The following is a 26264-nucleotide window of genomic DNA, read 5'->3' on the forward strand; positions in this document are numbered from 1 at the left end:
AACGTCAGTTCTGGCACTGCCTCACAACTGCCACTTACATAGGCATTTAGGTGCATCTCGAGCGTACCGAGCCCCTTTCAATTCGTCGGATCATATCTTAATCTATTTCATCATTGAGGGGAGCGTCTGCTCGGCCCTCCCGTCCTCGTGGTGCTTCTTCGCTTGCACGTTAAACTATTTGGGGTGGAAGATGGGGACCAGGAAAGCCCACAACAAAACAAGGCTCGGTTGCGCACAGTGTAAGAAGAGACGAATAAAGGTATGATTCCATCTTCACTCCATCGGTCAATTTCCTATCATTTATCGACTGTGCCACTTCTTTGCACCAGACGAATCTCAGAGCCGCCCAAGCACGTGATGGCAACGCATCTAGGGGGTCCGGCAGCATTTAAACCATGTTGCCCCAGAGTCAGGGATGCGCATGCACTCAAAACGTATTGCCTTCTTCGGGGAGAAAAACAGCAAGAGAAAATGGAGTGCGCCATTCAGTGCTCCGTAGCCAATTCATGTTCAAGTTGACTCCTGATTGAGCTACGGCAAAACATGTTTCAAGGTACTCAAGCGTGCTTTAGCACTGCTGACTTGGCAAACAGTGTGACATAAAACACCCTACATGCGAGAACTGTTTAAAGAGAGGGCTAGAATGCAGTTTTCAACTTCTCGCCCCCTCATCAAGATTCTCGGCTTCCAACCCTTGCCAATCACTCGTTCCCTCATCACATCAAGAGTTAGTCTCAGCACCCAAACAGCTCATTGCCAAGAAGAAAGCACCGTATGAAGTCCATGTCTTTCGAAACGGCTCACAAGGGTCATCTAGTCCGACTTCGACAACATCCGTACGTCCTTCAGCTCCCATTCGTACACTATGTCGTTGCCCTTTATTCTTTATCACAACAGAGGGTTTTCCCTCATTCAAACTACCACTACCCTCTCACATAATGTATATAAGCGTAGGACAATTGTCTAATCGGATATTCCTCTATAGGCTCTCTGGGTCCCCGACAACTTCCGAATACCCACAGAAATTCGCTTTAACGACGTCTGGAAAGACTGCCGCTCGCTCGTACCCTCTGGCTTTCAAGATCTCTTTGATCACTACGAATTTGCAACCTCTTTCTCCCTCGCTTCTAACGACCCTGCAAAAGCGGCATGGCGTTCCTTCATCCCCGAGCTTGCGTCTACGCATCACTTCCTCCTGCATAGCTTGCTAGCCGTGGCTTCGTTACACCTCGCTCGTCTACACGAGAGCACAACCGAGAAAAGAGATCAAATGATGAGCCTAGCAGCTTCGCACATGAACCGGACAATACCGTACTACAGCACGCAGCTCCTGAATGTGAATGCCAAGAACGCAGCAGCACTTTTCGCGTGCTCTACACTCACCGCTGTGTACATTTTCCGCACCACGACGCTCGACTTTGAGGAAATACGAGCGTCAGTCCCATCGGGCACAAAAGCCTTTACCACCGAAATCATAGACCGCATTGTCCAAGCCACGGTACGCCCATTCCATGGTCTGCGAGGCACACTCCTTGTATTGAGACCAGGCTGGGTGTGGGTCACAACAGGATGTCTAGCGCCGATTTGTTCGCGGATATGGTGGCCTCCGCATAGAGTCCCCGCAACTGCGCAAGCCCAGGATGAAAACCGACGACTTTGTGAGCTGGAAAACCTTTGGATGTGTCCTGGTCGGGAGTATGAAAGCCACTTTGAACACCTTTCTCAAGCCTTGCAGCTACTACGAGAGACCTTCGCGTTAGTCTCGCAGCTAACGATCCCGGGGAATACGTACACACCAGTGACGGCGATCCCATACGCTGCGAACGATACCACCGTAGGGTGGCTAGTGGACAGAGGCGCGATATTCGTCTGGCCGACGATCATCCCGCGGGAGTTCATCACTTTGATGGAACAGAAGAATCGAGAGGCACTTGTTCTGGTAGCACATTATGCGATCCTACATGGTAGGATACGAAATGTCTGGTGGTTAGAGGGGTTGGGGGCGAATATGATTATTGGGGTAGCGGTGGCAATTGGTAGAGAGAATTGGCATCTGATTGAGTGGCCTGCGAAGGCCGTTGGTGTGGATTTAGAGACCTCCTTCGTTCCGCAGGCGAGGAAAGGGGATAGAGAGGTAGTAGAAATTGATATGAAGATGGCGATGGATGTCGTCTAGGTAAAGATATGGTTTCAAGACCTACCACACTCTAACGCATTATTTGGAGTATGAACAGTGTTGTACATATCTGTTGGCCTGTTACCAGAATTCAAGGCTGGATCTGGGGGGAAATTTATCATCCCACACCCCATAGCACGAGCTATCTTCTCCTAACAATGAGGGATTCTTAGTTTGCTACGTATACGTTAATCTTGAAGTTAAGACTGAAACCTAGCAAGTTGCAATTCCCTTGCCCCTAAGTGTCCGAAGCTATGGAGGAGGATATTTGGGTAATGAAGCGTTTACTGTTTATCCAAGGAAAATAAATATAACTAGTGTGTTAGACCTCTGTTATATTCCAAATGGCTAGAAAAAACTCTACTTATTTCTAGACATATTGTTTTCTGCGGAGCTTGACCCTCACCCCAGCCTCGTCCTCGTATCCCTCAAAAATCTCTCAGTCTCCTCTTCAATACTCGGCCTATACGGCCTCCAGCCCAACCCTTTCATCCCTCTCTCTGCTTTACCCCTGCAATTCAAACCCCAACTCCCAGCTTCAAATCCCGTCTGCTAAAGCGCAACTTCTTACAGAACGCATTTTCCTTCAGTGCCGGGATAAATCACTACTCGGCTGCCCTCTTTCCCATCCACCAAGGATGCCCCACGTTGTCTGTTAGGATGTAGCCATTTGCGCCCAGAATTATAGAGAGAGGCTCTGAGAAGCTGCGGCTTTAGGGGGGAGAAGGAAGACATCGGGGAAGTCGGCTACTTGTATATTGTTCCATCACGCTTGGCCAGAGCCGATGACTGGAATATATTTAGCTCAACGCTCTCAACCGTACGAATTACGTTTCATACTTTTCGTCTTAGTACTGTCACGTGAGCTGTAGCAAACGTAGTATAGTCCTTGTATGTTTTGTTTTGTCTTGTAAGTTATAGCTGTAGACTGTACTGCGTCTTAAAAGCTTAACTTTTAAGTAGGGATTACCTATTAGCTTAGACATTAATAGGTAGGGACTTGTAGCACTGTTAGACAAGTTTTTTAATAAGCTAGTTATTAATTAGGGGGTAAAATTACTTAATAACTTAGGTGCAGTGTTTCCTACCTAAATTAACACTGCTAAATTTTTCTATATCTTAATATTATGTTAACTATGCGTAATTTTCTTAGTTAACAAGCCTTTATGTAGAGCACTAGCTAGTTATAAAGCTCTTAGAGCTTTTAGTTAACCTAGAGTAGTAATATAATCTATTACGCTTATTTCTATTACCTAAAGAAGTTGTAATTATTATTATTAAAGTTTTTATTCTATAATAGCTCTCTAGCTTTTATATATAATTTTTATATAAAAGAATACTTTAGAGATTTTTTTTTTAATCTAGAAGTTATGTTTCTAATAAAGTAGAATAATATATAGCTTACTAGTAAAAAGCTAAAGGTAAAGAAGCTAAGTTACTATGTAAAACACTCTTTTTAGCTTTAAGGTAATAAAAAGGTGTTAGTAGTGTAAAACTATAAAGCTAACTTGCTGTACACTAAAAAAGGCTTAAGGGTAAAGCTCTAGCTCTACTAACTCTGCTATTACAGAGGTAATTACACTGCTACTAAAATAGTTAATAGCTATAGCTATATTAGCTACTATTTTAAAAAAAAGCATAAAATTAATATTAGTAGTAATAAAAGTTTTTTACTTAATTTTTTTTATGCTTTACTTAATCCTTAGGCAGCAACAGCTGCTATAGTAGTAGGCTTAGCCTAAGTTGCTTTCTATAATCCTTAGTAAAAGGGGTTATTGCAGAGGTTATTAGTAGACTAGGTTATACTTTATAATATATTATTTATAATAGCATCTTTAGCTAAACTCTAAGGCTTTTTTACCTAGAACTAACTAGATCTTCTTGCTGCTATCTTAAGCTTAGATATAATAATATTATTATATATAAAGTAAAGGTTAACATGCTAAAAAGAGAAGATTTAAATAATATTAAAATTAGTTAAGTTAAAGGTAGCGTTAAGTGTTAATATATAGACTTTACTAAACTACTTTTTTTTTTTAGAGTAGTAGCTTACTTTCTTAGTAAGTTTAGTAGAACTTTAGAGAGGCTATTTTAGTATCTTAGCTTAGAAAACTAATAATAAATAATAACTAACTTCTACTTTATAAATGTTAATTATTAATAATAAGACTTATTTATTAGCTTCTATAACCTTTATAGCAACTATATAAGGGCTAACTAAGTGTAGGCTATCTTTAAAATTATTTAGAATTATAAAATTATGTTAAAATTTAGTTGTTTTATTACTAATAATATGTTTAATAATAATAACTTTACTATTAACACTTTAGCTAAATATCTTAGAGTTAACCTTAATAGAGAGCACTATATACACTGTACAGGCCACATAATTTAATTAGTGCTAAAGGCAGTTATTTATAGTAAAGGATTATTATAATTTAAAGCTGCTTTTGTAAACGCAGCTCTTTAGAATTAGTTTAAGCTCTATTATAAACATAGAGTTGTTAGTAAGCTATATAACTTTGTTAATGCTATTTTTTTATTATATAAACACTAGAAGGCTTTTATAGCTATATAATTATTTTTAAAGAAAAAAGATAAGCTCTAGAGCTTTAGCACACTTAATTTAATACAGGACAGTAGTGTCTACTAGCATTCTGTATATCTAATGCTTGTATAGTGCCTAGAGCTTAAAGATCTAATTACTAAGTTTATCTAGAAGTAGTGTAGCACAGATAATAACACTAAGGACTCTAACATACTTAGCAACACAGCTTTTTAAGAGATTATTAGTAAAAAAGACTAAAAAGAGGTTAAACACTTTACTAAGTTTTTTAAAGTTTTTTATTAAATAATAAAATAGCTAGAGGGTAATAGTAAGCATAGTTCTCTATAAATGTCTATTATTAATATGTAAGTGCTATATAACAAGCTATTATAGATAAAAAAAAAACTTTTCTTTAAGCTTAATAATAGTTACTTTAAAAACAGCGTCTTTTTTAGACTTAAAAAAATTAACATATATTTTTAAAAAATAGTTATTAATTTTTTTATTTTTTATTTAGTAATTACTACTATACTTAACTTATAACTTTGTATACTTTAGTTTAAAGACTACTAGCGTTATTACTAATTCTAGTACTAGAAGGTAGAGACTTTAATAAAGGTTATTTTCTAGCGTTACATTAATGCTAAAGAAGATAAGAAAGTTAATATAAATTCTTTTTAGTAAAAGCTTTTAGTAATAAGCTTTTATAACTTTTATTACTAAAAAGCTTTTATAGTTAACACTTCTTTTTTTACTAAGGCCTAGAGTTATAAGAAAGCTTAGAAAATAATAAAGTTATAGTAATACTTTAACACTTATATAAAAGACCTTTAAAATATTAAGGTAAAAGACAGCTATTTTTTATAGGCTAGCTCTCTTACTTAGTAGCTTAAAGTAAGTTAAAACAGTATCCTATGCTGTTTAAAATTGCCTTTAACTTCCTTGCTATACCCTCTACTAGCTGCGACTGCAAGAGAGCCTTTAGTGGAGGCTAGTGTACAGTTATAATTAATAGAGGTTCTCTTTTTAGGGCTACTATTAAGGCGCTTTAATTGCAGAAGAATTAGCTATGTTATTAAGTTATAAAGAGTAACTTAATTAAGCTTATAAACTTTATCTAAAAGTAGCTAGTTACTATACTATAAAATGTTAATAGTAGTAAGTAAGACAAAATGTTAAAAAGTATAAGGATTTTAGTGCGTTTTAGTTTAGCAGCAAAACAGACAGCTAAGTTGCCTAGGCTGTACAAACGTAGCAGGAAAGTGAGACGTTGACGTCCGTTGATTACTACGTTTCGTTTCGTTTCGTTCGGTTGAGAGCGTTGATTTAGCTATCAGGATGAGCTTTAAGAGTCCGTACGTTTAGCGGCTACGTGGTATGAGAGGATCCTTGACCTCTCCCTGGACATATATTAATACAACATCATTATTATATAGAAAATACTATTACCACAAATACTTACCACAAATAGTCAACGGACACATGATAACAGCCTTCACTACACCTCCTTCCTTGATGCCCGCCTAAGTCACAAATTTATCTGCATTTTTGTGGAAAACTTCATCAGGCGGATTCGTGAGTTCGTCTACCTTGTCCCAGTGGTAGTAGTCTTTGTCCGACCATTGTCCTAGCCTATTATGCTTCTCATCTTCCCAAATTCGGATTCCGGTTCCTCGCGTGCGCAACCAGAAGCCGGGGCTGTCCCTTAAGTGACCGACAGCGAGCTATTTAGCAATAGTTTTTACGGCACCTGAATCGTCAGACGCATCTGGGGTGTCTACTCAGAGAAGTCAGTTAGCGAGTTTTTATCCATTGTTTGGGTACACATACGAATCATAATATCAGCTTTTGCCACTTCTTCCTCGACAAACTTAGGGCTATCAAGGTCTTCGACTACAGTACGGACTTTTGGATACTTTTTCTCACTGAAAATGCTTTCTCCTGGATTCATATAAGTGTAGAGTACTCGTACTCTATATGCTTGGTGTGGGGTTCATACAACAAATCCCCACCAATGTAGCCTGTCGTTCCAGTGCTTCAAATGCTGGCCAGCCCGAAATCCATTTGAATGGATGATAGTTCACTTAAATATAACTAACATAAAGACCTTGGGTGCCATAATGAACGCAAAGTGAACTCTTTCGAGGGTGTTAGGTAAAGTTGAGGATTTAAACAAAAGTTGGGACCCGAAGAGGTGTTCACAAGCTTATTTTATATTCTCGTATTTCATAAGTGTAGGATCTCAGTGTGTTTTCCGTAGAAATCTATACCCATTCAGCAAATAAAAGCTGCAATGATGATGTTGATCTCTTTGAGAGGGTGAAAACGTCTATCCGGGGTAGGAGCCCCAGTTAAACAAATAATAACGAACCACTAGGGAGGCCCCGGACAAATTTCGGAAGGAACATATTGGTAGCTAGGGATATCTCACTCTACCAGATATAATATATATCCAAATACACGGAGGGTTTGTATCTACGCAAAAGGCTCTGGCATCTGAGCTTCCAATTTTGGAATGAATACCGCTTTCACCTTTCCGCCATGAACGATTTTGTGACAGCTCGCACCCCCTGGGTCTATTTCCTAAGCCACTCGAGGTCAGGACATTACAATATTGGCCTTGAAGTGACGCAGGGAGACTCCAATTACCTAGAGGAGATTAGGGTGAATGGGAGTAGAGCCCTTGGCCTATTACGTTGTTGAAACTGCATGTCCAATCGACTAGTATAGATGAAGATATTCCTCGCGTGTCCGCCCATGTCCATGCATTGCTGTACTCGGATCCAATCCCGGAACCCCACTCCTTCCTAGATCTAAATCTTGCTCATGAATAGGAATGCGGTTATCTGTGGTAGGCTGCGTTGACGTTATAGTAGCCGAATTGGTCTGAGACCTCATCAGTAAGTGGACCGCCAGTGGGATCAGAAAAAGCTTGCTCTTGTTCCGAATCCATCACCATACCAAAATCTTGAGACACACTATCCAGAATATTGGGGTCGATTTCGGGAGGGGGTGCTGGGGTTGACTGTAGAGGGGAATTGGAAGGCTGGGCGTTACTGACTTCAACCATCTTATCTCCGTCTACCCGAACTTCGCGATCGCGGAGACGCCGCATGAGTTCGAGGAATTGACTATTTTGAAATTTTTCGCTGGTGTTGTCAGCGACTCTTTCCAGTAACCGTCCTGCTGTTTCTGCCATGTCATCGTCGTCATTCTTCAAAGGCTGCACCTCTTTCTTCTGCTCTGGGTGCTGCTCCATCTGTTCAAGGAGAGGCGACCTTGTTGCATAGCCTGCAGCCCGCAGATCTTCCAAGATACTTTCCTGCACCACGGGGACCCTCGTCGCGAGGAGTGGATACCGTGACATTAGTCGTTCGTTGATGGCGGTAATCAACCTCTCCGCACGAGCTTGGATCTCCTGGGGTGCGTCCCGATTTACGATTTTCTGCAGTACGTCAACACACCATTTCGCCTCGCTGGCATCGTCTATTATTCTTCCGTTGCTTTCAAGATCTTCTAGGTCCTGCAACCAAGGTAATGCCTCGGCAGAATTTCCAAGATCGATTTCACTGCGCAACTTGATCGCAGTATAGACGGCTGGAAGCGCATTAGCTCAAATATTATTTTAAATAGTTCTCCTGACTCACGTAATCGTTTCTCTTTTATGCGGAGTAGAACAGGATCCGTCTCGGCCGGTCTCTGGTCCACCTCTGTTTCCAGTCCATTATCATTGGAATCACGCATGCCAGCAGATGCCTCCTCGAGCATGTCTTGCTGAGCTTGTGCAAATGCCCTCTCAAATGCTGCCTCGTCAAAATCTGGAGTTGCCTCTTGAGTTCGTTGTTTTCCTTGCGCCGCATGTGACACTTGACTCCCACTCATCGGCCCAAGGCTGGACCGCTGAAAAGCCTGGCCTGAATATCCACCCATACCATACCCTGAAATGCCTCCAAACGTAGTCTGGTGAAACGCTGGGGCCTGTAGCGCAGGTGCCTGTTGCCTCATAAAGTCCTTGTGCCATGAGGACGTTGGGTTCGAGATTTGTGGTTGATGAAGTCTTTGTATCGGTGCAGAGTTGATTGGCGATATGCTCAGTTGCTGGAAATCAGACGCCCAATCCGGAGCTGCGCGAACTTGTGCGAACTGTGGCGGAGGTGGATGGTGGGAGAGATTAGGATGGAGTTGGCGGAAATCAGGCTGAGGTAGACCTGAGTGTCCGGCTTGAAAGGCATCAAACTCGGGGTCAAGTATGCCTGCATTAGGTCCAGGAGGAGATCTAAATCCCTAAAGACCATCAATGCCTGTGTCTGTGTCATCGGAACGTGTTTCTTACTTGGGCAGGAGATTGGCGATTCGTCAACCGATCCTGCTGCAGAGTTCGGTCTACGGAAGTGTGCTTTTGAAAGTTTTGGAGGGCATTTGAAGGCCCACAGAGAGCGTCTGCCATTTCGGCAAGAGAGAAATCTATAAAAGAGATGTGCAAGTGTAAAAGAAGGGGACTGGCTCCGGAAGCGCGTTCCGCCTTGTGATTTCAAAATGCCGAGGCATCACCTTATCTTATCATAATATCACGTGGGTTCCATTCATCCCATCCTGGCACACAGTCCTTGCCTTCCACGCTTATTCACCATAACCGAGAAGGGGATTGGGGTAATGGGCAGTTAGCAGGGGCCGCAAGGATGCGGGCTACAAGAGCTTAGGGTGGGCTACACAAGACCGCTGAGAGGGTGGTGTCAGCACCTGAGTTTGCATGCTGACTTACAAGAGTGCAGATGTGTCATTCTGTTAGGGCTGCACCTAGAATATAGTCAGTGTGGTGTGACGTATAATGGAAAAGCCGGCGGTTGACATTGCAGTCAAATTCATTCTGGAGAGTCTCGGGGTAGGTTCACCATAGAAGAGGATAGGGAGACTTGATTCCACAAATATATGTGTGAAATTAGTGGAGAGGGACCAAAAATCACTTGCAAATTGTAGTCTTGTATCCACATGGAAATCAAAATTAAAAATAAACCCAAACGTCAGACGCCATCCCGTCTCCGGGGAGCACATCTCCATCAGAGAACCATACTAATCCGAAGAGCAGCCCTCAGAGCAGATATCAACGGCAAGGATATAGCCTCGGAATCAAGTATAACCAAGAAGAATGAACTGAAACGTCGCAATGCCCTCCAACTCTCAACGAATCCGGACCACATACTTCCGTGTCATAGCATTCATGAAAGGGACATTATCTTCCAACTGTCACTTGCACATGAACTCATAAGTGCATCCAACCATTAATAGAACATCTCCTTGATCCCAACAACCCGCTTTGGAGAACTTCGGCGCCGCGACGGCGATACTGAGTACTTCCTCCGGCGCACCCAGGCATAGTCAGGCTTTCCGTGATCGTGTCGCTCTTCAATGAGAAGACGCGTGCTGTGCTTAGATCGGAGGCGGCGAGTATGCTCAAATAGAATCTCGGTTTCCTTAGAGTCCATTTCGCGAAGAATGATGATGTAGTTAGGATCACCCTGATTGGGCATTAGTACTGGCGAAAGACAGTGATGAAGGAGGGGGATGACGTACTGGGTCAACTTCATAGGGGATGTCGTAGTATAATAAGGTGTCGATCGCGAGATGGTCCTTGTGCACTTTAACATACGTGGGCTGATGCGTTAGTCGCAGCGGGTTGAGAGGCGACATGCCAGCAGTCAGAGCCTGTTGCTGCTGGAGTTTGGCCGCCTCCTCAGGCTTGATCATGGCTTGGATCTGGTTCTCTTGGAAGCCGAAGTGAGCGAGACGCTTGCGCATTTGGTCTTCGAGTTCCTGTTCTTGCTTCTTTTTCTTCTCCTTCTCTTCATCCTCCTTCTCTTTCTGCTTTCGAAGGAACCTCTCCCACTCCTCTTTCTCTTTAGCCTTTTGCTTCTCTTCTTCGATCTTGAGCTGCATGATCAACTCCTCACGTTGCTTTTTTTGCTTCTCGGAATCCTCAAACTTCTGGCGTTCGTATTCGGCAATGGCGCGCTCCCTCTCTTCCTTTTGCTTTCTCTCTTTTTCCGCCTTCTCTTTGTTGTATTCGTCAACGGCCCGCTGCTGAGCTTCTTTACGCTCACGCTCGGCCTTCTCCATCTTCATCGTGTTCTCCATTACGATCCTCTTCCGCTCCTCCTCTGCTTTGTCGAATTTGATTTGGTTCTCCATGAGAATGCGCTTCCGCTCTTCCTCTGCCTCCTTTGCGCGTTGTTCCCGCTTGCGTGCCTCCTGCTCCATCTTGAGCTCCCAGTCCTTCTTGAGGCGGTCCTCTTCGAGCTTGATGCGCGCTTCCTCCTCATCGCGCTCTGCCTTGTCCTTGAGGTATTTGAGCTCCATCCTCTTTTTAATGAGTTCCTCGCGCTTCTCCATGGCGAGTTTTTCCTCGGCTTCTTTAAGACGCTCATTGGCCATTTGCAGCTGCCATTTATCATAGGCGTTGTCGGGAGAACCATCGTGGTGGTGATGGTGTGCCGACCGTGAGCGTGAGCGTCGTTGCCTCGCGACCTCCAACCGCAGCTCGGCGAGCTCGTCTTCGAGTCCCCACTCGCCAGGCATCCTGAGAGGGCGACCGCGTGGACTTGCGGCACGAGGGCTGGGCGCCGGGCTGCGCTGTTCGGTGCGCACGTTGGGGCTGCTCTCGTTGTCCATGCGAGTGGTGTTATAGATGGTTACATTAGGGGCGGGAGAATGTCCCTGGGAGCGAGTGCGGTGGAGGCCAGTGGAAAAGGTACGCGCCTCAGGGACGAGGAAGTCTCTCTCGCTGTGACGACCGAAGTCATCGATGCGGCGACCGCGTGGAGGGGGAACATGGCGGGCACCACTAACAAACCGATCAGAGTGGTACCACTCATCCTCTTCGTCCCAAAAGTCGGCGCGGGGCATCGTGATGGTTGGAGCGACAGCGCTAGAAAACCTCAGGCGTCTGGAAAGGGTTTAGGAATCGACAGATGTTGCGCTCGCGAAGCAAGATGTGTGGTGCGGGCTGCTGGAGCGGCGAGGCGGGGGTGGTGTTGAGTCTTTCCAGCAGCAAAAGCAAGCTGACACGAAGCACAGCGGGAAGGGTAACGGGTAACGTAAGAAAGCTGGGAGGAGAGGGAACAAAGCGGCACAGCCAGAGATTTCAAAGAAAAGGCAGGCGACCACTTTGGGGGCCAGAAGTGCAGAGGCTGGGCTAGTCATCAGGCAGCTGCTGGGGCTGAGGCGGAACTTAAGTGCAGTCTGGTGGACCTCCAGAGGGCTGGTCCATGCCTGGTTCCACACACGCGCACACCAGCACCCCCTCCGAGAGACGGCGACGCAAGACACAAATGCGGTGTTCGGGCTTGCCGCCTGTTTGCTGTGCTGTTTCAAACCCTTTGGCTCAGACTTCTGTGCTGTGTGCGAGCATCGTCGTCTTGAGGAGGGGCAGTCTAAAATTGGCTGAACTCGAGACGCGACATGTCCATTTCGGGCGGCGGGGCGGTAACATCACACTCTCCCGCCACATCTACCGACCTTTGAACGAGCTTACCTGGTTCCGTTGGTTGCTTGTCATCGGGGAGGTGTTGCTTTCGCGCCGCTCTCTCGACTGTTTCAGACCAATATGCACGGGAGCGCCTCTTGAAACAGTGTGCTCATGTGCCAATTTGCTCAAGCTCACGTCGCGACTTTGCCTTCTGGACCAAGCGTGGTCTGGGCGGGGAGCGACGTCGGAACCTTGGAACCTCTGCACCAGTTCAGCTCGATACACCAACTAGGACGGTGCCAGTCGAGAGTCTTCAGCCGCACCCTTCAATCTCTTGAGCGGGGATTCGAGGAAGATTCAACGGAGATGGAAGTAGCGCAAATATGTCCTTTCTATGTATTGTCACCGAACCTTGGGCATGACCAGGGTACTTCAAGACAGCAGACCGGATCCTGCTGACCTTCTCCCTAATTCCCGGAAGATGTTTAATGGAAAACCCTGCCCTGGTCATGTTCCGTGATAACATGCCATAAAGAGCGAGGCAGAACCACGATGGATTTGTTCAGGTGTGCCACCTTAGCAGGAATATCGCCGCGTCTTCGCATGGTCGCTGATAGATACTCCCCACTCACATTTCGAGTATGTCCATATATCGAACAGGCAATTGACCTGTATTTGCTCCCTTTGATGCCGTTCTCCGTGTAAACATACCCTCCCCACCAGAGGCATCCAATACTCATCCAGAGCAAAATGTAGCACGCTAGATCGTACCGGCTAGTGACCAACCTCTTCAACAAACAGTACACTGAGATTCTTCTCCGAGGTCCGCTGCTTCATACCCACAACAAACCATTGCTGTCAATTGAAATTGCGACTGTGGGTAGGGTTTCCTTGTGGTGAGCAGGGAAAATAGGCCTCCCTACCGTAGCACCGTCTTTGTTCCCAGTAGTCGTAGTTTAAACGCCAACTTAATGTCTGACTTTAGTCGCAGCTTCCGTGAGTTCAATGAGTTCAAAGCCACTAATATCATCTTGACTGAGGTCGCTTTCGTGCTTGAGCGTATGCTTGAATCCCGCTTGCTTCCTCAACCAATATAATGCGCAATTGGAGGTCTGGTATGAAACCGATGCTCTCCTCTGCGATTTTCCAAATGAATTCCACAGTATCTTCTCATCTCAGTAAAGTAGAACATGGCAATTATATCTCAAGTTAGAATGTGACCTCCTGTTGACCCTCCCCCATTCCAGCGAGGGGTTTGATAGACAGACTCTACTTTAATCATGTTCGACAGTATGCGATACCATGCTATACGACCTAGATTCTTACTTTGACTGGGGTCTTGAGGGGTTTCTAGATCAAGGATATCTGCTTCTCGGATAGGCCGAGGGAATTGATGTCTGCCTTGGCTTTCTGGATGCTGCTGTTCTCTTCGCAGCTGAGCTGCGTGTTTGCGGCAAGTGCTTGGACCGCCAACCTGGGCTTTTGCTGTGATATACGGGCAGGTAGAAATGCGGACTCCTGGTATAGAACTGCGCTCTCGCTGATTCATTTGTTACCCGGTTCACCGTCCAGGAACTGCATGTGTACGTGGGAAGACGTGGCAAATGTGAATGCTCCTACTTCATTTCATAATCAGCTTTAACTTGATGTGGTACACTACTTCTAGCGTCGTAGTACTTAAGTAGGTACGGCGGATACACAAGTCACTCCAAGAGCTAGATATTCTAACCAAAGAGAGCAACCACTTCATAAATATCAACTCCAGCCCCTGGCAGCTTCATACACTGACCTCAAGCTAAGATGGAGTCATTACGACGATTTATGTGCTATTCGTCTTTCACTACTGATGCCATTCCACCCTTTAGAACATCTAGAGAAACTAAGGAATCAGCATCCCCGAGACACAACTCAACAGATGCTAAAATACCACCCGAACCCCTAAAAAGCCCTTAACAAGGCATCTATCAAAACCAAATATGATATGAGAATAGAGATAGCCCGAGCCACACCGAACATGTCCATTAATCTCGTCAACTCGTCCACCGTAACCTCGCCAGCATCACCATTTCCATCAAACTCCGACAACCCCAACCTAAAACACCGCTGTCGAATCAACCCCGATTGACAAATTTCCTGCTTCTCGTATGACCTCGACTGGCTCAAGGACGAATCCAACGTCGGTTAGGACGACACAGAGCAACGATATCAACTTTATACCGCTCTACGAGGCGTGGCACAGGTTTCACGAGACTTAATTCCAAGATCAGGAATGTCATCTCGGCAGCAGAAAGCCTGTGTTCTCGGAGAAAGCTGTTGGTGATACACAGCTAGATACACGGCTGATTAGTGAGTTTCTCAAGGCTTACTGGGTGGCGATTGAGGAGCATGTTGATTCGGTTGAGTATGTACCGCCGAACGTTGCATATAAAACCGAGCGGGACAAATCCTTGGGAAGTTCTGAAAGACCTTCCTGATAAATATTAGACATCAAAAGGATAGGACAGGCTTTGAAGCTGTCTTCGAAGAGACGAACGCCGAAACTCTACCTATAAGTCCATAAGATAAGAAAGAGGCGGAAACAGGATCCCTCAAAGATGCTATCAGGGCGCCAATGGTCCTCGATATTCTAGATAAAAGCATTTTGCTATTCTTTATCCGTCCCAAGTTTGCGCCGCTATGCATCCCTTGCTTTATCGCTAAGAGAGAGCTCGATCTGTTGTTCTTGTTTTCCCATGAGTTCGTCGCTGGTGAAATGCTTGACCTCTGTAAACTCGACTAGGCCGCTAAAGATGATACTAATTTCTTCAGGCATCTTACTTTTCATCTATAGTATCTAGCCAGTATTCCATCAGTAGAATTACAAGGGCCCGTACCTCTGAGAAGAAATAGACCAAAGCGCTGTGCACAGCCTGGCAAATAATTAGTATCTTCTAGAAGCTGTGTCCAATATTCTCGAACGCTGTTAGGGTCGCCCCAAGAAGAACAATTCATTAGCCCACTATACTGAGCTGACTCCAAAGGACAGGATGATTATCGGAGAGATCTCGGCGGGGATTAAATGTATGGTCGCGTCCAAGCATAACGAATGGAACACGAGGAAGAGAGTTATAAAAGCAACCCCAAAGCCGAGGCCGGCCCTGTTCGTTGATCTTGTCTCTGCAAACAATGCCAGCAAGGCCGCCCCTACGGATAGGAAGACACAGAGATATGCGCACCCCGTAATGACAAACTTCCTTCGACAGAACATGGTCGATTAAAGTCCCGATTGGGGAGGTTTCCTGGTACTGTTATGAAGAAACATCTGACCAAGAGTAGTGATAACTTCTTGTTTATTCCCAAGCCGTTATAGAATGTGGTTTGGTAGTTATTCATGACGAGCACTCTCGTGAACCGATTTCTAGCTTGGACAAGGAAGCCAAGGGCACGCCGCTTGCGGAAGTTTCGCCTTGAGAATGCAACCCGAGCCTGCTCGAGGAACCCCACGGCAACATGCTCTCGTTCGAAGGAGATTTTTTCTATCATTTGGCGGAATTCGGTTTAGGCGTAGATATCTTCTGGATCCCTTTTGTTCACGTGTAACCGTCCAGCTGTATTCCATGCCTCCTGTTCCCGGCCTTTGACAAAGGAGCCAACGTGGAGAATAATAAAGGGAGAATATGCTAATGAAGAGGATGATGGCTATACTTTCTTGTGTAGCAAGGGGAAGCGCCACTGGAAGGGGGTATTGGTTGAAAGCTGCATCCGTCGTTGATGAATTCAGTGAGGGAGTAAGATGGATCAATAAACACTCCGTGTAAGCTTACTATCATCCCTCTCCACTCTACCGGCGATACTTTAGGCTCTTGCGGCATTAGCAGTCAGGCGGTCTCAAAAGCCTCGAGTTCTTTTTACTTGATGAAGAGGGACAAAAGTGACGACTGACGACAAACATAGGAATATTCACTAAGCTAATCATCAATGACGCCTCTAAATGGTAAGAAGGCAACCTATCTGTATGCATCGTTTCCGTTCTCAGTATTGTACTACATGTGGTAGGTGCAACTGAAAACGCCTCCTATAGAGTATATGCATTTATTCAGGCCTATGATGGAATCTGAGTACGGCGACACTACCACAAGGCACATGCCATTGTACCATCCTAGAATGCCTAGAGAGGGATAGTGGGGACCGCACATACGAACACCGATGATTGTAGCACTGATCGTGGATGGGTAACTACAGGAGAGGCCTCCGAACGCGACAAAGAGAGCAACGGTGGAGTTCCACACATACCAGGCTCGAGGAATAATGTACCTGTTTTATCATGTGACTCTTCTATCTTATTCTGCGGTACGAGTCTTTAGGAGGGGCGAAGCCAAGCGGACGAGGATTCAAAGGTGACGCAAATAAGTTGAGCCGAATCTGTACTAATGTAAGGGCTTGTAGGTGAACAAGACGCCCTCTAGGGCTTGAGTACTTGCTAGAGATAAAGATGGGATCGGCGTAGCACAGGACACACCCGTTAGAACCTATAAGAGTGAAGTGTTGTGGCTCCGTTCACCTCAAGGAGTGGAAGATATTACTGATCAACCATGCCCGTTGGGATTAACTCGAAAAGTACAACGTGGAGCAGGGAATGGCGCAACAGAATCCCCTTACCAAATTTCCATTTAGCCTATACATAAGCGCCATATAGGCTGTTTAAGACAAACTTCTACCTTCAGGGTCCGTGCTCTGTACAGCGTGCCTAACAGCCCGTACTGTACGATTAGGAGATTTTGAGGCCTGTGCGGACGAGATGTCCTGTACGTACGTACGGTCGTGAGGGGTAGAGGCAACGGTACGAACAGTAACGGCACCGTTTGAGGTGAGCTGTACGGGTAGTACTGTACGATTGATGTGCGTCATAACAATTGATACGCCATACTATAGAAGAGGCAGAGTCAAACGTCTGATAGCTCCTTGTAAGGCTATTTTCCCTAGTAACGTGGGCAGCAAGAGCCAGGAGCTCGCTCCTCACTTAATAGGCATTATTCAGATTCTGATGAGCTATACTATCTAGATGGACAGGAAATGTCCCCTAGGAGCAGCTGAATTGGCTCCTCAGGGCAGCTACTCCGGCAAGGGCCCTCCAAAACACCTAAAAGGTAACTGTACGCCGTACTACAGGCAGTACCCAGGCCAACAGCTATCGTACGGGCCGACAGAAGATCGCTGTACGATCGTACGGCTCAAATCAACCGTACACCGTATTCAGTACTGTCAGTAGTACGGCCTATTGGGCACGCTGGCTCTGTAGACTCAGACCATGCGATGTCATTTGCCTGTAAGATTGGTATTAACAGGTGTTTTTCCTGGAGACTGGACATCACATAAGCTTTAACAGATTTGAGAATCAAATAGTGGTAAGGACTTCAAGGCCCGATTGCTAGCCGTCAGCCACCTGCCTCTATATGGAGGATCAAGATAGACTATCTGGAGCTCCTTTTGGCCTGGTGCAACTGTTCGGTTATCTTTATACCTGGAGCTTCCAATAGTTGCCGAAAATCGCCAGGGTGGTTTTCCAACGTTTTTAAGATGAGGGAAAACGCTTGGGTCGGTAGTTTAAGTCTCTGTGGTAGGTGGGTTTGTTCAGCTTCCTCCTCCGCGAAGTACTTGTTCGAGACTTTGCTTGCTATTTTGATAGGTCTTCTCCAAGTAGTCCTGCTTCTTCTCCAAGTTCGACATGTCTGATTTGAGTTCATCACTCTCGAATGAGATCCTCTTCTGCACCTCCGGAATGGGGGTGCAAACAAACCTGCACCGAATGGGTTAGAAAGGTACCAAATACCGAAAGAGAGGACAAAACTCACATTTTACCAACGCCCTCATAGACCTTGGTATCCTCTGGCAGTGACCCTACTTCACTGGCTGTCAACTGAAGCATACGATTCTCTCGGTTCTTGACGGCCATTTGTTGTCGGACAATGGCAAGTTGCTGCTCGGCAAAGGCCTTCTTCTGACCTATCTCCCGCAAAATCTAGGGGAACGTATCTGATCAGTCTCGAGTACGTTATGCCGAGCAAAGACGTAAATGCTCACTTTTTGCAGGGCCTCGTTAGGAATCGACATGATGAGTTATTGGTAGTGTCTTTCGAGGCTGTTTGAGGTTGAGGTGCAGAGTCAAGCGTTGCTTGGCACTTCGGAGAGCTGAGGGAATTGCAGGGATCGCTGGTAGCATGTAATTGGCTGACAGAACAGGTTCAGTTAGCCATGACGGAATAGCAGGTGAGGGCAGGTGAGGGAAGGTGAACAAAAGTTTCTCTCGTCTCACACAATCCTACTCAGCTCCTCTTCAATTTTACTCAAGGACGGGCTTATTCACCGCCCACTATTCATAACATGGTTCGTTTTACGAATGTGCTGTAGCTCAACGATGTGCATTCCGAACACTCCGGACCTTGGAATACATAGTACATTGCTGGCTCCTACACTCTCCTTCGCTATTCCACTACCCTCAACATTGGCATTTCTTCTATATTGCTACGACCAACATGGCTTCCAGGATATTCTCTTGGCTTCCCTCTATTCCATACCCACCCTCTCAGGACGGCCGGTGGTCACCTGTGACCTCTACCTTAAACTGGTGTGAAGAAGTCAGTTTTCTAGCATTCAAACTGCTTCTTACGCGCTTACCAGGCCATAGGACTACTATGCAACCATTTACGCCGCCGAGATTGTAAATACCTTGACCAATCTCCTGTTCATGTACCTCGCCGTTAAAGGCATCGACAATTGCCTGACAAACGGACACGACCGCATATTCTTGGTTACCTTTGCCGGATATTTAATTGTCGGCACTGGAAGTTTTCTATTTCATGCCACCCTGAAATGTACGTCACCATCTCGAGGAAATCCCACACGAATTGAATGGCATCTGGGGCTTATGTGACCTCTAGACCCCATGCAGCTTGTCGACGAACTGTCTATGATTTATACTACATGCCTTATGTGTTATGCTACTTTTTCTTATCGCAAGTCTAGACGATTCGCGACGGGCCTGGCCGTATTCCTGGTTTGCATGGCCCTGTTCATCACACTGTATTACCACTACCTACAAGACCCGACGTTCCACCAAAACGCGTACGGTCTTCTCACAGCAATCGTGCTATTCCGGAGTGTGTGGATAATGGAGATCAATATTCGCCCCAAATTCCGTTCGCAAGAAAGGGAAGCAGCAAACCCCCGACCGAACAGAGGACCTCAGGCTGCGCAGGACCAGGAAGATCTAAGAGACGAGGAGATTCTGCGCCAGATGTGGACCATGATTGCGTGGGGGTTGAGTATTTTCATGGGAGGGTTTGCCATTTGGCAGCTGGATAATGTGTTCTGTCCAACGCTGATAAGATGGCGGAGACAAATCGGGTTGCCATGGGGTATAGTCCTTGAGGGACATGGCTGGTGGTGAGTCTCCTGCATCCATGGATAGGATTTTCGACTGACGCATGATTGTGGAGGCATCTGATGACTGGGGTAGGGGCATATTTCTATATTGTGTGGGGAATCTGGCTCCGGCATTGTTTGAATTACAGGCAAGATGACTACGAGCTGGTATGGCCACGGTTGACTTCGATGCCGGTTGTCGTCAAGCACCGAACACGGCATGCCAACGGGTACCACAACGGCTCAGCGAAGAAACTGGAATAGGACGGGGCCATGTTTGCTCAATGGGATCTATATCTGGGGCGTTGGATCTGAACTGACTAGGATGATGGTGGAGAATAGACAGGTCATTCCCGGGATATGTCATGGAAAGCGCATTGGATTCTCCTACTGCGATCTATGGAGTGGTGGTGTGTTTTGCTGCCGGGAGCGAGGGCTGGTGCCTGTTGTCGCGTAGAGAGGTTAGCGCAAGGTCCGTGCGCGTTTACCCACAACACACGGGCTGCAGGTCTTCTTGACCGCTTCCTCCTCTCGACCTCCACTCCACGAACGCTCCACCCAACAGCTCTTCTTCTCCAGCTCATCTCGCATTCTCAGCTTCAGAACGCCCCCTTATCTAGTTTTCTCCTTCCAACATGCGTGAGATTGTACGTACACCTCCCACCCGCAAATTTCTCTCGCGCGTCCCCTGAAACCAAACGCGGGGCACCACCACCACCTCACCACCACTACCACAACATAGGAAGAACACAGCTAACCTCGAGTCTTTTGAGCGAATAGGTCCACCTCCAGACCGGCCAGTGCGTAAGTTGCCCTAAAGCCGACATTTTGACACTACATCTGACAACTGCTAGGGTAACCAAATTGGTGCTGCCTTCTGGTGTGTCAATCCGAGCAAGAATCACATCTACATTGGACTACAACTAACTTCACCTGCACGACAGGCAAACCATCTCGGGCGAGCATGGTCTCGATGGCTCCGGCGTGTGAGTATTTCCGCTCCCCATACCGCCAAATCTGTTTTGGTGGCTGTTAACTGACTGCATGTAGCTACAATGGCACGTCGGATCTCCAGCTCGAGCGCATGAACGTCTACTTCAATGAGGCGTCGGGCAACAAGTTCGTTCCTCGCGCCGTCCTCGTCGACTTGGAGCCCGGCACAATGGACGCCGTCCGTGCTGGCCCTTTCGGACAGCTCTTCCGCCCCGACAACTTCGTCTTCGGCCAGTCTGGTGCTGGCAACAACTGGGCAAAGGGCCATTACACCGAGGGCGCTGAATTGGTCGACCAGGTCCTTGATGTCGTCCGTCGTGAGGCCGAAGGCTGTGACTGCCTCCAGGGTTTCCAGATCACCCATTCGCTCGGCGGTGGCACCGGTGCCGGAATGGGCACCTTGTTGATCTCCAAGATCCGCGAGGAGTTCCCAGACCGCATGATGGCCACCTTCTCCGTCGTGCCATCCCCCAAGGTCTCGGACACTGTCGTTGAGCCCTACAACGCCACCCTTTCCATCCATCAGTTGGTTGAGAATTCTGACGAGACCTTCTGCATTGATAATGAGGTACGTACCGCACTAATGTCGTATTGTAGGCTAAGCTAACTGTCTCAGGCTCTGTATGATATCTGCATGAGGACCCTCAAACTCAACAACCCCTCATATGGTGACTTGAACCACCTCGTCTCGGCTGTCATGTCCGGCGTGACCACCTGCCTGCGTTTCCCTGGCCAGCTTAACTCCGACCTTAGGAAGTTGGCTGTCAACATGGTTCCGTTCCCTCGCCTCCACTTCTTCATGGTCGGATTTGCGCCTCTGACTAGCCGTGGCGCCCACTCATTCCGAGCCGTCACTGTCCCAGAGCTCACCCAACAGATGTTCGACCCCAAGAATATGATGGCTGCTTCCGACTTCCGCAACGGTCGCTACCTGACCTGCTCTGCCATCTTCCGTGGCAAGGTCTCCATGAAGGAGGTCGAGGACCAGATGCGCAACGTCCAGAACAAGAACACTTCCTACTTCGTCGAGTGGATTCCCAACAACGTCCAGACCGCTCTTTGCTCTATTCCTCCACGTGGACTCAAGATGTCCTCCACCTTCGTTGGCAACTCGACCTCGATCCAGGAGCTGTTCAAGCGTGTTGGTGACCAGTTCACTGCTATGTTCCGTCGCAAGGCTTTCTTGCATTGGTACACTGGCGAGGGTATGGACGAGATGGAGTTTACAGAGGCTGAGAGCAACATGAACGACTTAGTTTCTGAGTACCAGCAGTACCAGGAGGCGGCTGTCTCCGAGGGCGAGGAGGAGTACGATGAGGAGGCCCCGCTTGAGGAGGAAGTTTAGATCAATGCCTGATCTCGAGATACCATACCGAGTTTTGTTTGGTGTTGAGGGCTGGAGACATGGTGGACAGATGCGATTACTCTGATTCGTCCTGCTCTAGATGTCTTGGCCGCATTCGATCGGGTGAAGAGGATGTGGGCGCGAATTGTTTGTTTGTTCCTGCCCCTAATACACCTGTGAAGGATGCACCTTGAGTATTCTTTGAGAGTAGGAGCGAGACTCTTGTTAATGGAAAAGATTGTTCTCATCATTCAGTGTCTTGGCAACTGTCAATAATGAAAGTGCAAACCCTCTCGTATGTGATGTAATATAAGGTGAGCCAAGAGTGTCTTGTGTCGCGGGGACAGAAGGAAGCACCTTCGAATGCTTAAGAATTTTCCACCAAAGCTCTGCAATTCCTATGCGGAGGCAGTTGAATACCCGCAACGCCGCCGCTATGTATCCCACTGATATGTTGAATCGAAAGTTACCTCCATGTAAGAGTACGCCAAGCAATATATCAGCTACGCTGACACACGCATCTAATGTCTCGCCACCGATCCGCCGCTTCATCGCACATACTCTAGCCCCATTCCTATCTGCCTATTCCATCATTAGGGTCTGTACTCTTCACAGCTCTTCACAGAGCCTTGCTTCCCGCCTTCTTCCTCCCCTCGTCCCTCTTCCTATAAATCATCCCGGTAAAAGGATCCTCGTACTGCCGAGCCACAGTATACATCGCAGCGACAAACACGGTGAGTAACACGCCCGCTGGTTTCCCCTTCCAGAGCGCGGCGGCTAGGAAGGACAGCGTGGACCCGTGGTACATGGGTGCGTCGGTCACGTTGAAGGGGAAGCTGGTTACGGGCGCGTCCATCAGGATCCCAAAGTAGTCCCCTAGATAGGTGCCTGTGATACCGAGGGCGTACATAGAGGTTAGCACGAGGACATTGCCGGTTATGAAGAGTGGGATCGCGGAGTATTGGACTACGGGAGTGGAGAGGAGGGGGGAGGAGGGTTGCGCCGAGAGGGCGCGGTCGTATCTACATATGGGGATTGGGGGTCAGCGAGTGATTTTGTGAAGGGGGGCTAGAAATGGAGGGGCAAGTCATACAAGACATCCCTAACGATCCCCAGCGAGAAAATCGATACCGCAAGCGCATAGCATCCGAGTCTCGAGTTCCCACCAAACAGCTTCGTAATGAGCTTGTTATGATATTCTGCATTCCAACTGCTGTTAGCATCATGTCTTCCCAACCGGCTAGTTTCTCTAAAGAGCCTCCAAGTCTTCAGTGAAGCTCCGGAAGGAATGTGTACCTTGACGAGCGGCGATACTAGAGCATAGTATAAGCTTTGGATATCTGAGATAGAGGTAGAGGCAGAGATGGCATACTTCCAGAAGGTGGGGTTGAAGACAATTGTGGCTGCAGAGACTGTTTACCGTGTCAATAAGCAGCCACTTTGTTAAGCTCCAACAAAAGGGCAACAAAACTCACTCCAGAAGCTAGGCTGGCTGAAATCGATGAGGTCGCTCATTATGAAAGGCTCTTAGAAGAATTAAAACTCCGTAGGAACAGTAGGAGAGGCGGTTAGGAGGATCTCTAGTTCCAGGGGTGTCGATGCAAAAAAACTGAATGCATCGACTTGGGGAAAGGGCTTGGTGGTGTTTTCGGCACCTGCGCGCCGTAGCGAAAACGTCATTCTTCGCTTGATGTATCTTAACATCTACATTAAATATGCTCGCAACATCATCGGTGCAGGGGTTTTCTGCGCAGTATTTTCTCGCAATAATATTAAATGAAGGTGTATCGTACAGCACTTATTCACATTTCCCCGTGAAACCGTGCAAATTCCCACGTACCTCACACACAAAGCCGTTAACCCGTGTGGCAATAAACCAGCCTAGTTCATTCCGCCAACCGCCCCACCGTTTCCCAGTTCTGATTTGATAAGATAGCAAATGCGCATCCCTGAAGAATGGAGGCAGTAAGTCCATCTTACCGTAATGATGATAAATGATGATGAAATCGAATGAAGATGTCTATCCATGACAAGATCTCCCTGATCACTCACAATCCGTTTGTATCACAGGAGAAGGGTCCACCGAACCCAGCCGTGTGGTAGCCATCGACTATGGATTGAACGGAAGCCTGGAGAGACATTAGCACCATATAGAAATAGGGACGGGCGGATGAGAACATACGTAAGTTCCGGCAGACAAGAAGAGCAGTCCGATCAGACAGAGGATAATATTGAAGATGAATCCAAACCACGACTTCAAACCGCGCGATTTGTAGAATCCGGGCCCGTAGTCTGCGTACCGCATTCGCAGGTACGCCACGCCCCAGAAGATGAAGCCGAAGAAAGAGTCGAAGAGAGAGCTCATCAGCGAGAGCAAGTCCGAAAAGAATGGAATCACCTCGGCAATGATGAAGGCTAGGATCCAGAGGATAGCAAGGATACCAGCCCAGGTAGCCCAGCCCGCAAAGGTGTGGTCGCTCATATGCCGAGTGCCCTTGAAGAAGCGGAAGAAAATGAAGCGAGCCGAGACAGATGCATACAAGACACCTAAAAAGATAAGAGTCGGGATCATGAAGGAGAAGGACACCTTCAGATAAAGCTCGTTTCCAAGCGAACCGAAAGCCGGGGCGGTATTGTAGTTCGTGCCAGTGTACGCATACACGATGGCTCCTACCAAGCTAAACACAATGACCTCAGCGATTGTGACAGCCCACAACGCCTTAGGAAAATCTTTCGGTTCCTTCATCTCCGCAATGAAACTCGGAATTGTGATCTGGCCAATGAAGGTGTAGCTAATATTCATGAATGCATTCATTCCGGCGACGAATGTGGTTCCTGCGGCTGGGACGGCCAGCACCGTAGGCTCGCCAAATTTGGGGTAGCCTTTTGGATGGTCCTCGATACCAGCGAAGATGGTAGCTAGCAGTACCGAAATGAACGTGAAGAAGGCAGAGAAAGTAGCAACCTTCGCAAGCGTGGAGAATGTCCGTGGTAGCGAGCAGATCCAGCTGATGACAGCTACAATAGCGGAGAATCCAATGGTGCACACGCTGTGGTTTGTCATAGTATTGAGATACTTGGCACCAACGAGGCAGTGAAAGCCCTTTATCGGTAAGTTCTTGTTCAGTAATTTCAATCAAAGGGCATACCTGGATGAAGGTATTGTTGAGGATAAACATGACTGCAGTGAACCACCAAGCTGAGCGTTGCTGAAAGAACAGCATCTCTCCAACGTCGCAGACATCACGAAGTTCGGGATGGCGCAGACAAAACTCCCTACTAGGAGTTAGTATTTGGGATTTAGGTCCCGATGAATAGGTTGCTTACCAGACGACTAAGGATGTGTACAAGACTAAGCCAGCGACCACGACAGTCAAGATCAAGCCAGGCACAAGACCAAGAACCGAGTAAGAGTAAGGGAATGACATGATAGCCAGACAAATGTACTCAGAAAACAGCAGCGCTGCAGTCTGGGCATCAGATCAGCATTGGTCATGGAGTTCACCATAGCCGACGGAATTGGAAAGACTTGACCACGCCATAGGCGGAGGGTAAGGAAACATACTTTGGGCCAGCTGCAAGTACGATACTTGATGGCATTCTCGGCCTCCATTTCAATCTGTTTTCCAACAGTGAGACCCGTCGCATCCTCCTCTTGCTCCATGTCTTTGCCATCGATGCGGCGCATGCGACGAGGAGCTCGGCGCTGGTCCTCAGAATCATAGAATGGTGGAGAGTCGGCATTAGGGCTCTCGGTCTTCTTGTCAATATCACTCATGCTGGGGTCCTTCTCGGGCTTCGAGCTGAAGAATCCTAACGCCATTTTAGAGAGCGAATGGCCTTCTTGTGAGGGGTGTAATAGAAAGGTCGGCGGGCGTTGGCTTCTGGCAGCATTAACCACCTGAATGAATTGATCGAGCTCCGACAGGAGATGAACGCGCAGCGAGGATACCACTCGGACTGCGGGTTGGTGTAAGAATAGAGTTGTAAGTCGCACAAAGCCGTTGCGACTGTGGGAGTAGGTGGTAGTAAATAGCGTAGAAGAAATAGCTCAAATAGCGGTGGATTGAAGGTGAGTTGGCGCCAGGTGGTGGTGAGAGCGGTCAGGGATTTACTGTGTAGTCATAAATGAATGACGTCCGCGGAGGCAATCGTGGGAAGGAGTGGAGAAGTGAACAGACAGGCCCTGGTTCACGTGTTCGCAAACTGCCTACCCAAGCATTCTTTGACATAAAGAAGCCAAATTCGGCCTAACAAGGTGGTCCCCTCCAGCACCCATAACCGCTACACCCCCCGCCGTCACGCTTAGCAGCGCAGAGTTTGAACATGATCTCTTCGA

At 47.1% G+C, this 26264-nt stretch overlaps 8 protein-coding genes across 8 annotated transcripts; 3 read left to right on the forward strand and 5 right to left on the reverse strand.

The window, feature by feature from the left end:
* Positions 1–41: 41 nt before the first annotated feature.
* Positions 42–2176, forward strand: BDR25DRAFT_342035 (uncharacterized protein; the record flags this gene model as incomplete). The annotated part of the gene is made up of 3 exons (XM_033693667.1): positions 42–259; positions 594–836; positions 986–2176. The coding sequence occupies exons 1-3, from the start codon at positions 191–193 to the stop codon at positions 2174–2176; spliced, it is 1503 nt and encodes a 500-aa protein (XP_033548832.1). The 5' UTR covers positions 42–190.
* Positions 2177–7566: 5390 nt separating this feature from the next.
* Positions 7567–9171, reverse strand: BDR25DRAFT_221979 (uncharacterized protein; the record flags this gene model as incomplete). Its single annotated transcript, XM_033685050.1, has 3 exons — positions 7567–8321; positions 8372–9008; positions 9058–9171. 3 exons carry the CDS (start codon positions 9169–9171, stop codon positions 7567–7569), a joined length of 1506 nt encoding a protein of 501 aa, XP_033548833.1.
* Positions 9172–9657: 486 nt separating this feature from the next.
* On the reverse strand, positions 9658–11905 carry BDR25DRAFT_302804 (uncharacterized protein). The gene is made up of 2 exons (XM_033689880.1): positions 10296–11905; positions 9658–10240 (listed from the first exon to the last, which is right to left on the reverse strand). The coding sequence occupies exons 1-2, from the start codon at positions 11622–11624 to the stop codon at positions 10004–10006; spliced, it is 1566 nt and encodes a 521-aa protein (XP_033548834.1). The 5' UTR covers positions 11625–11905; the 3' UTR covers positions 9658–10003.
* Positions 11906–17796: 5891 nt separating this feature from the next.
* Positions 17797–18276, reverse strand: BDR25DRAFT_221098 (Prefoldin; the record flags this gene model as incomplete). The annotated part of the gene is made up of 3 exons (XM_033685018.1): positions 17797–17962; positions 18018–18184; positions 18247–18276. The coding sequence occupies 3 exons, from the start codon at positions 18274–18276 to the stop codon at positions 17797–17799; spliced, it is 363 nt and encodes a 120-aa protein (XP_033548835.1).
* Positions 18277–18698: 422 nt separating this feature from the next.
* BDR25DRAFT_221341 (alkaline ceramidase-like protein) lies at positions 18699–19851 on the forward strand (the record flags this gene model as incomplete). Its single annotated transcript, XM_033685028.1, has 4 exons — positions 18699–18800; positions 18851–19037; positions 19104–19608; positions 19662–19851. 4 exons carry the CDS (start codon positions 18699–18701, stop codon positions 19849–19851), a joined length of 984 nt encoding a protein of 327 aa, XP_033548836.1.
* Positions 19852–20089: 238 nt separating this feature from the next.
* BDR25DRAFT_17048 (beta-tubulin) lies at positions 20090–22125 on the forward strand. The gene is made up of 6 exons (XM_033684128.1): positions 20090–20234; positions 20368–20391; positions 20442–20467; positions 20532–20573; positions 20638–21148; positions 21197–22125. The coding sequence occupies exons 1-6, from the start codon at positions 20223–20225 to the stop codon at positions 21923–21925; spliced, it is 1344 nt and encodes a 447-aa protein (XP_033548837.1). The 5' UTR covers positions 20090–20222; the 3' UTR covers positions 21926–22125.
* Positions 22126–22211: 86 nt separating this feature from the next.
* Positions 22212–23581, reverse strand: BDR25DRAFT_259301 (phosphatidylethanolamine N-methyltransferase). The gene is made up of 5 exons (XM_033686581.1): positions 23401–23581; positions 23298–23337; positions 23222–23238; positions 23019–23124; positions 22212–22947 (listed from the first exon to the last, which is right to left on the reverse strand). The coding sequence occupies exons 1-5, from the start codon at positions 23438–23440 to the stop codon at positions 22545–22547; spliced, it is 606 nt and encodes a 201-aa protein (XP_033548838.1). The 5' UTR covers positions 23441–23581; the 3' UTR covers positions 22212–22544.
* Positions 23582–23973: 392 nt separating this feature from the next.
* BDR25DRAFT_221453 (amino acid transporter) lies at positions 23974–25613 on the reverse strand (the record flags this gene model as incomplete). Its single annotated transcript, XM_033685032.1, has 5 exons — positions 23974–24054; positions 24108–25028; positions 25075–25201; positions 25253–25395; positions 25491–25613. The coding sequence occupies 5 exons, from the start codon at positions 25611–25613 to the stop codon at positions 23974–23976; spliced, it is 1395 nt and encodes a 464-aa protein (XP_033548839.1).
* Between the last annotated feature and the right edge of the window lie 651 nt (positions 25614–26264).

The sequence above is a fragment of the Lindgomyces ingoldianus genome (assembly GCF_010093535.1).
Source record: "Lindgomyces ingoldianus strain ATCC 200398 unplaced genomic scaffold BDR25scaffold_12, whole genome shotgun sequence".
Lineage (NCBI taxonomy): Eukaryota > Fungi > Ascomycota > Dothideomycetes > Pleosporales > Lindgomycetaceae > Lindgomyces > Lindgomyces ingoldianus.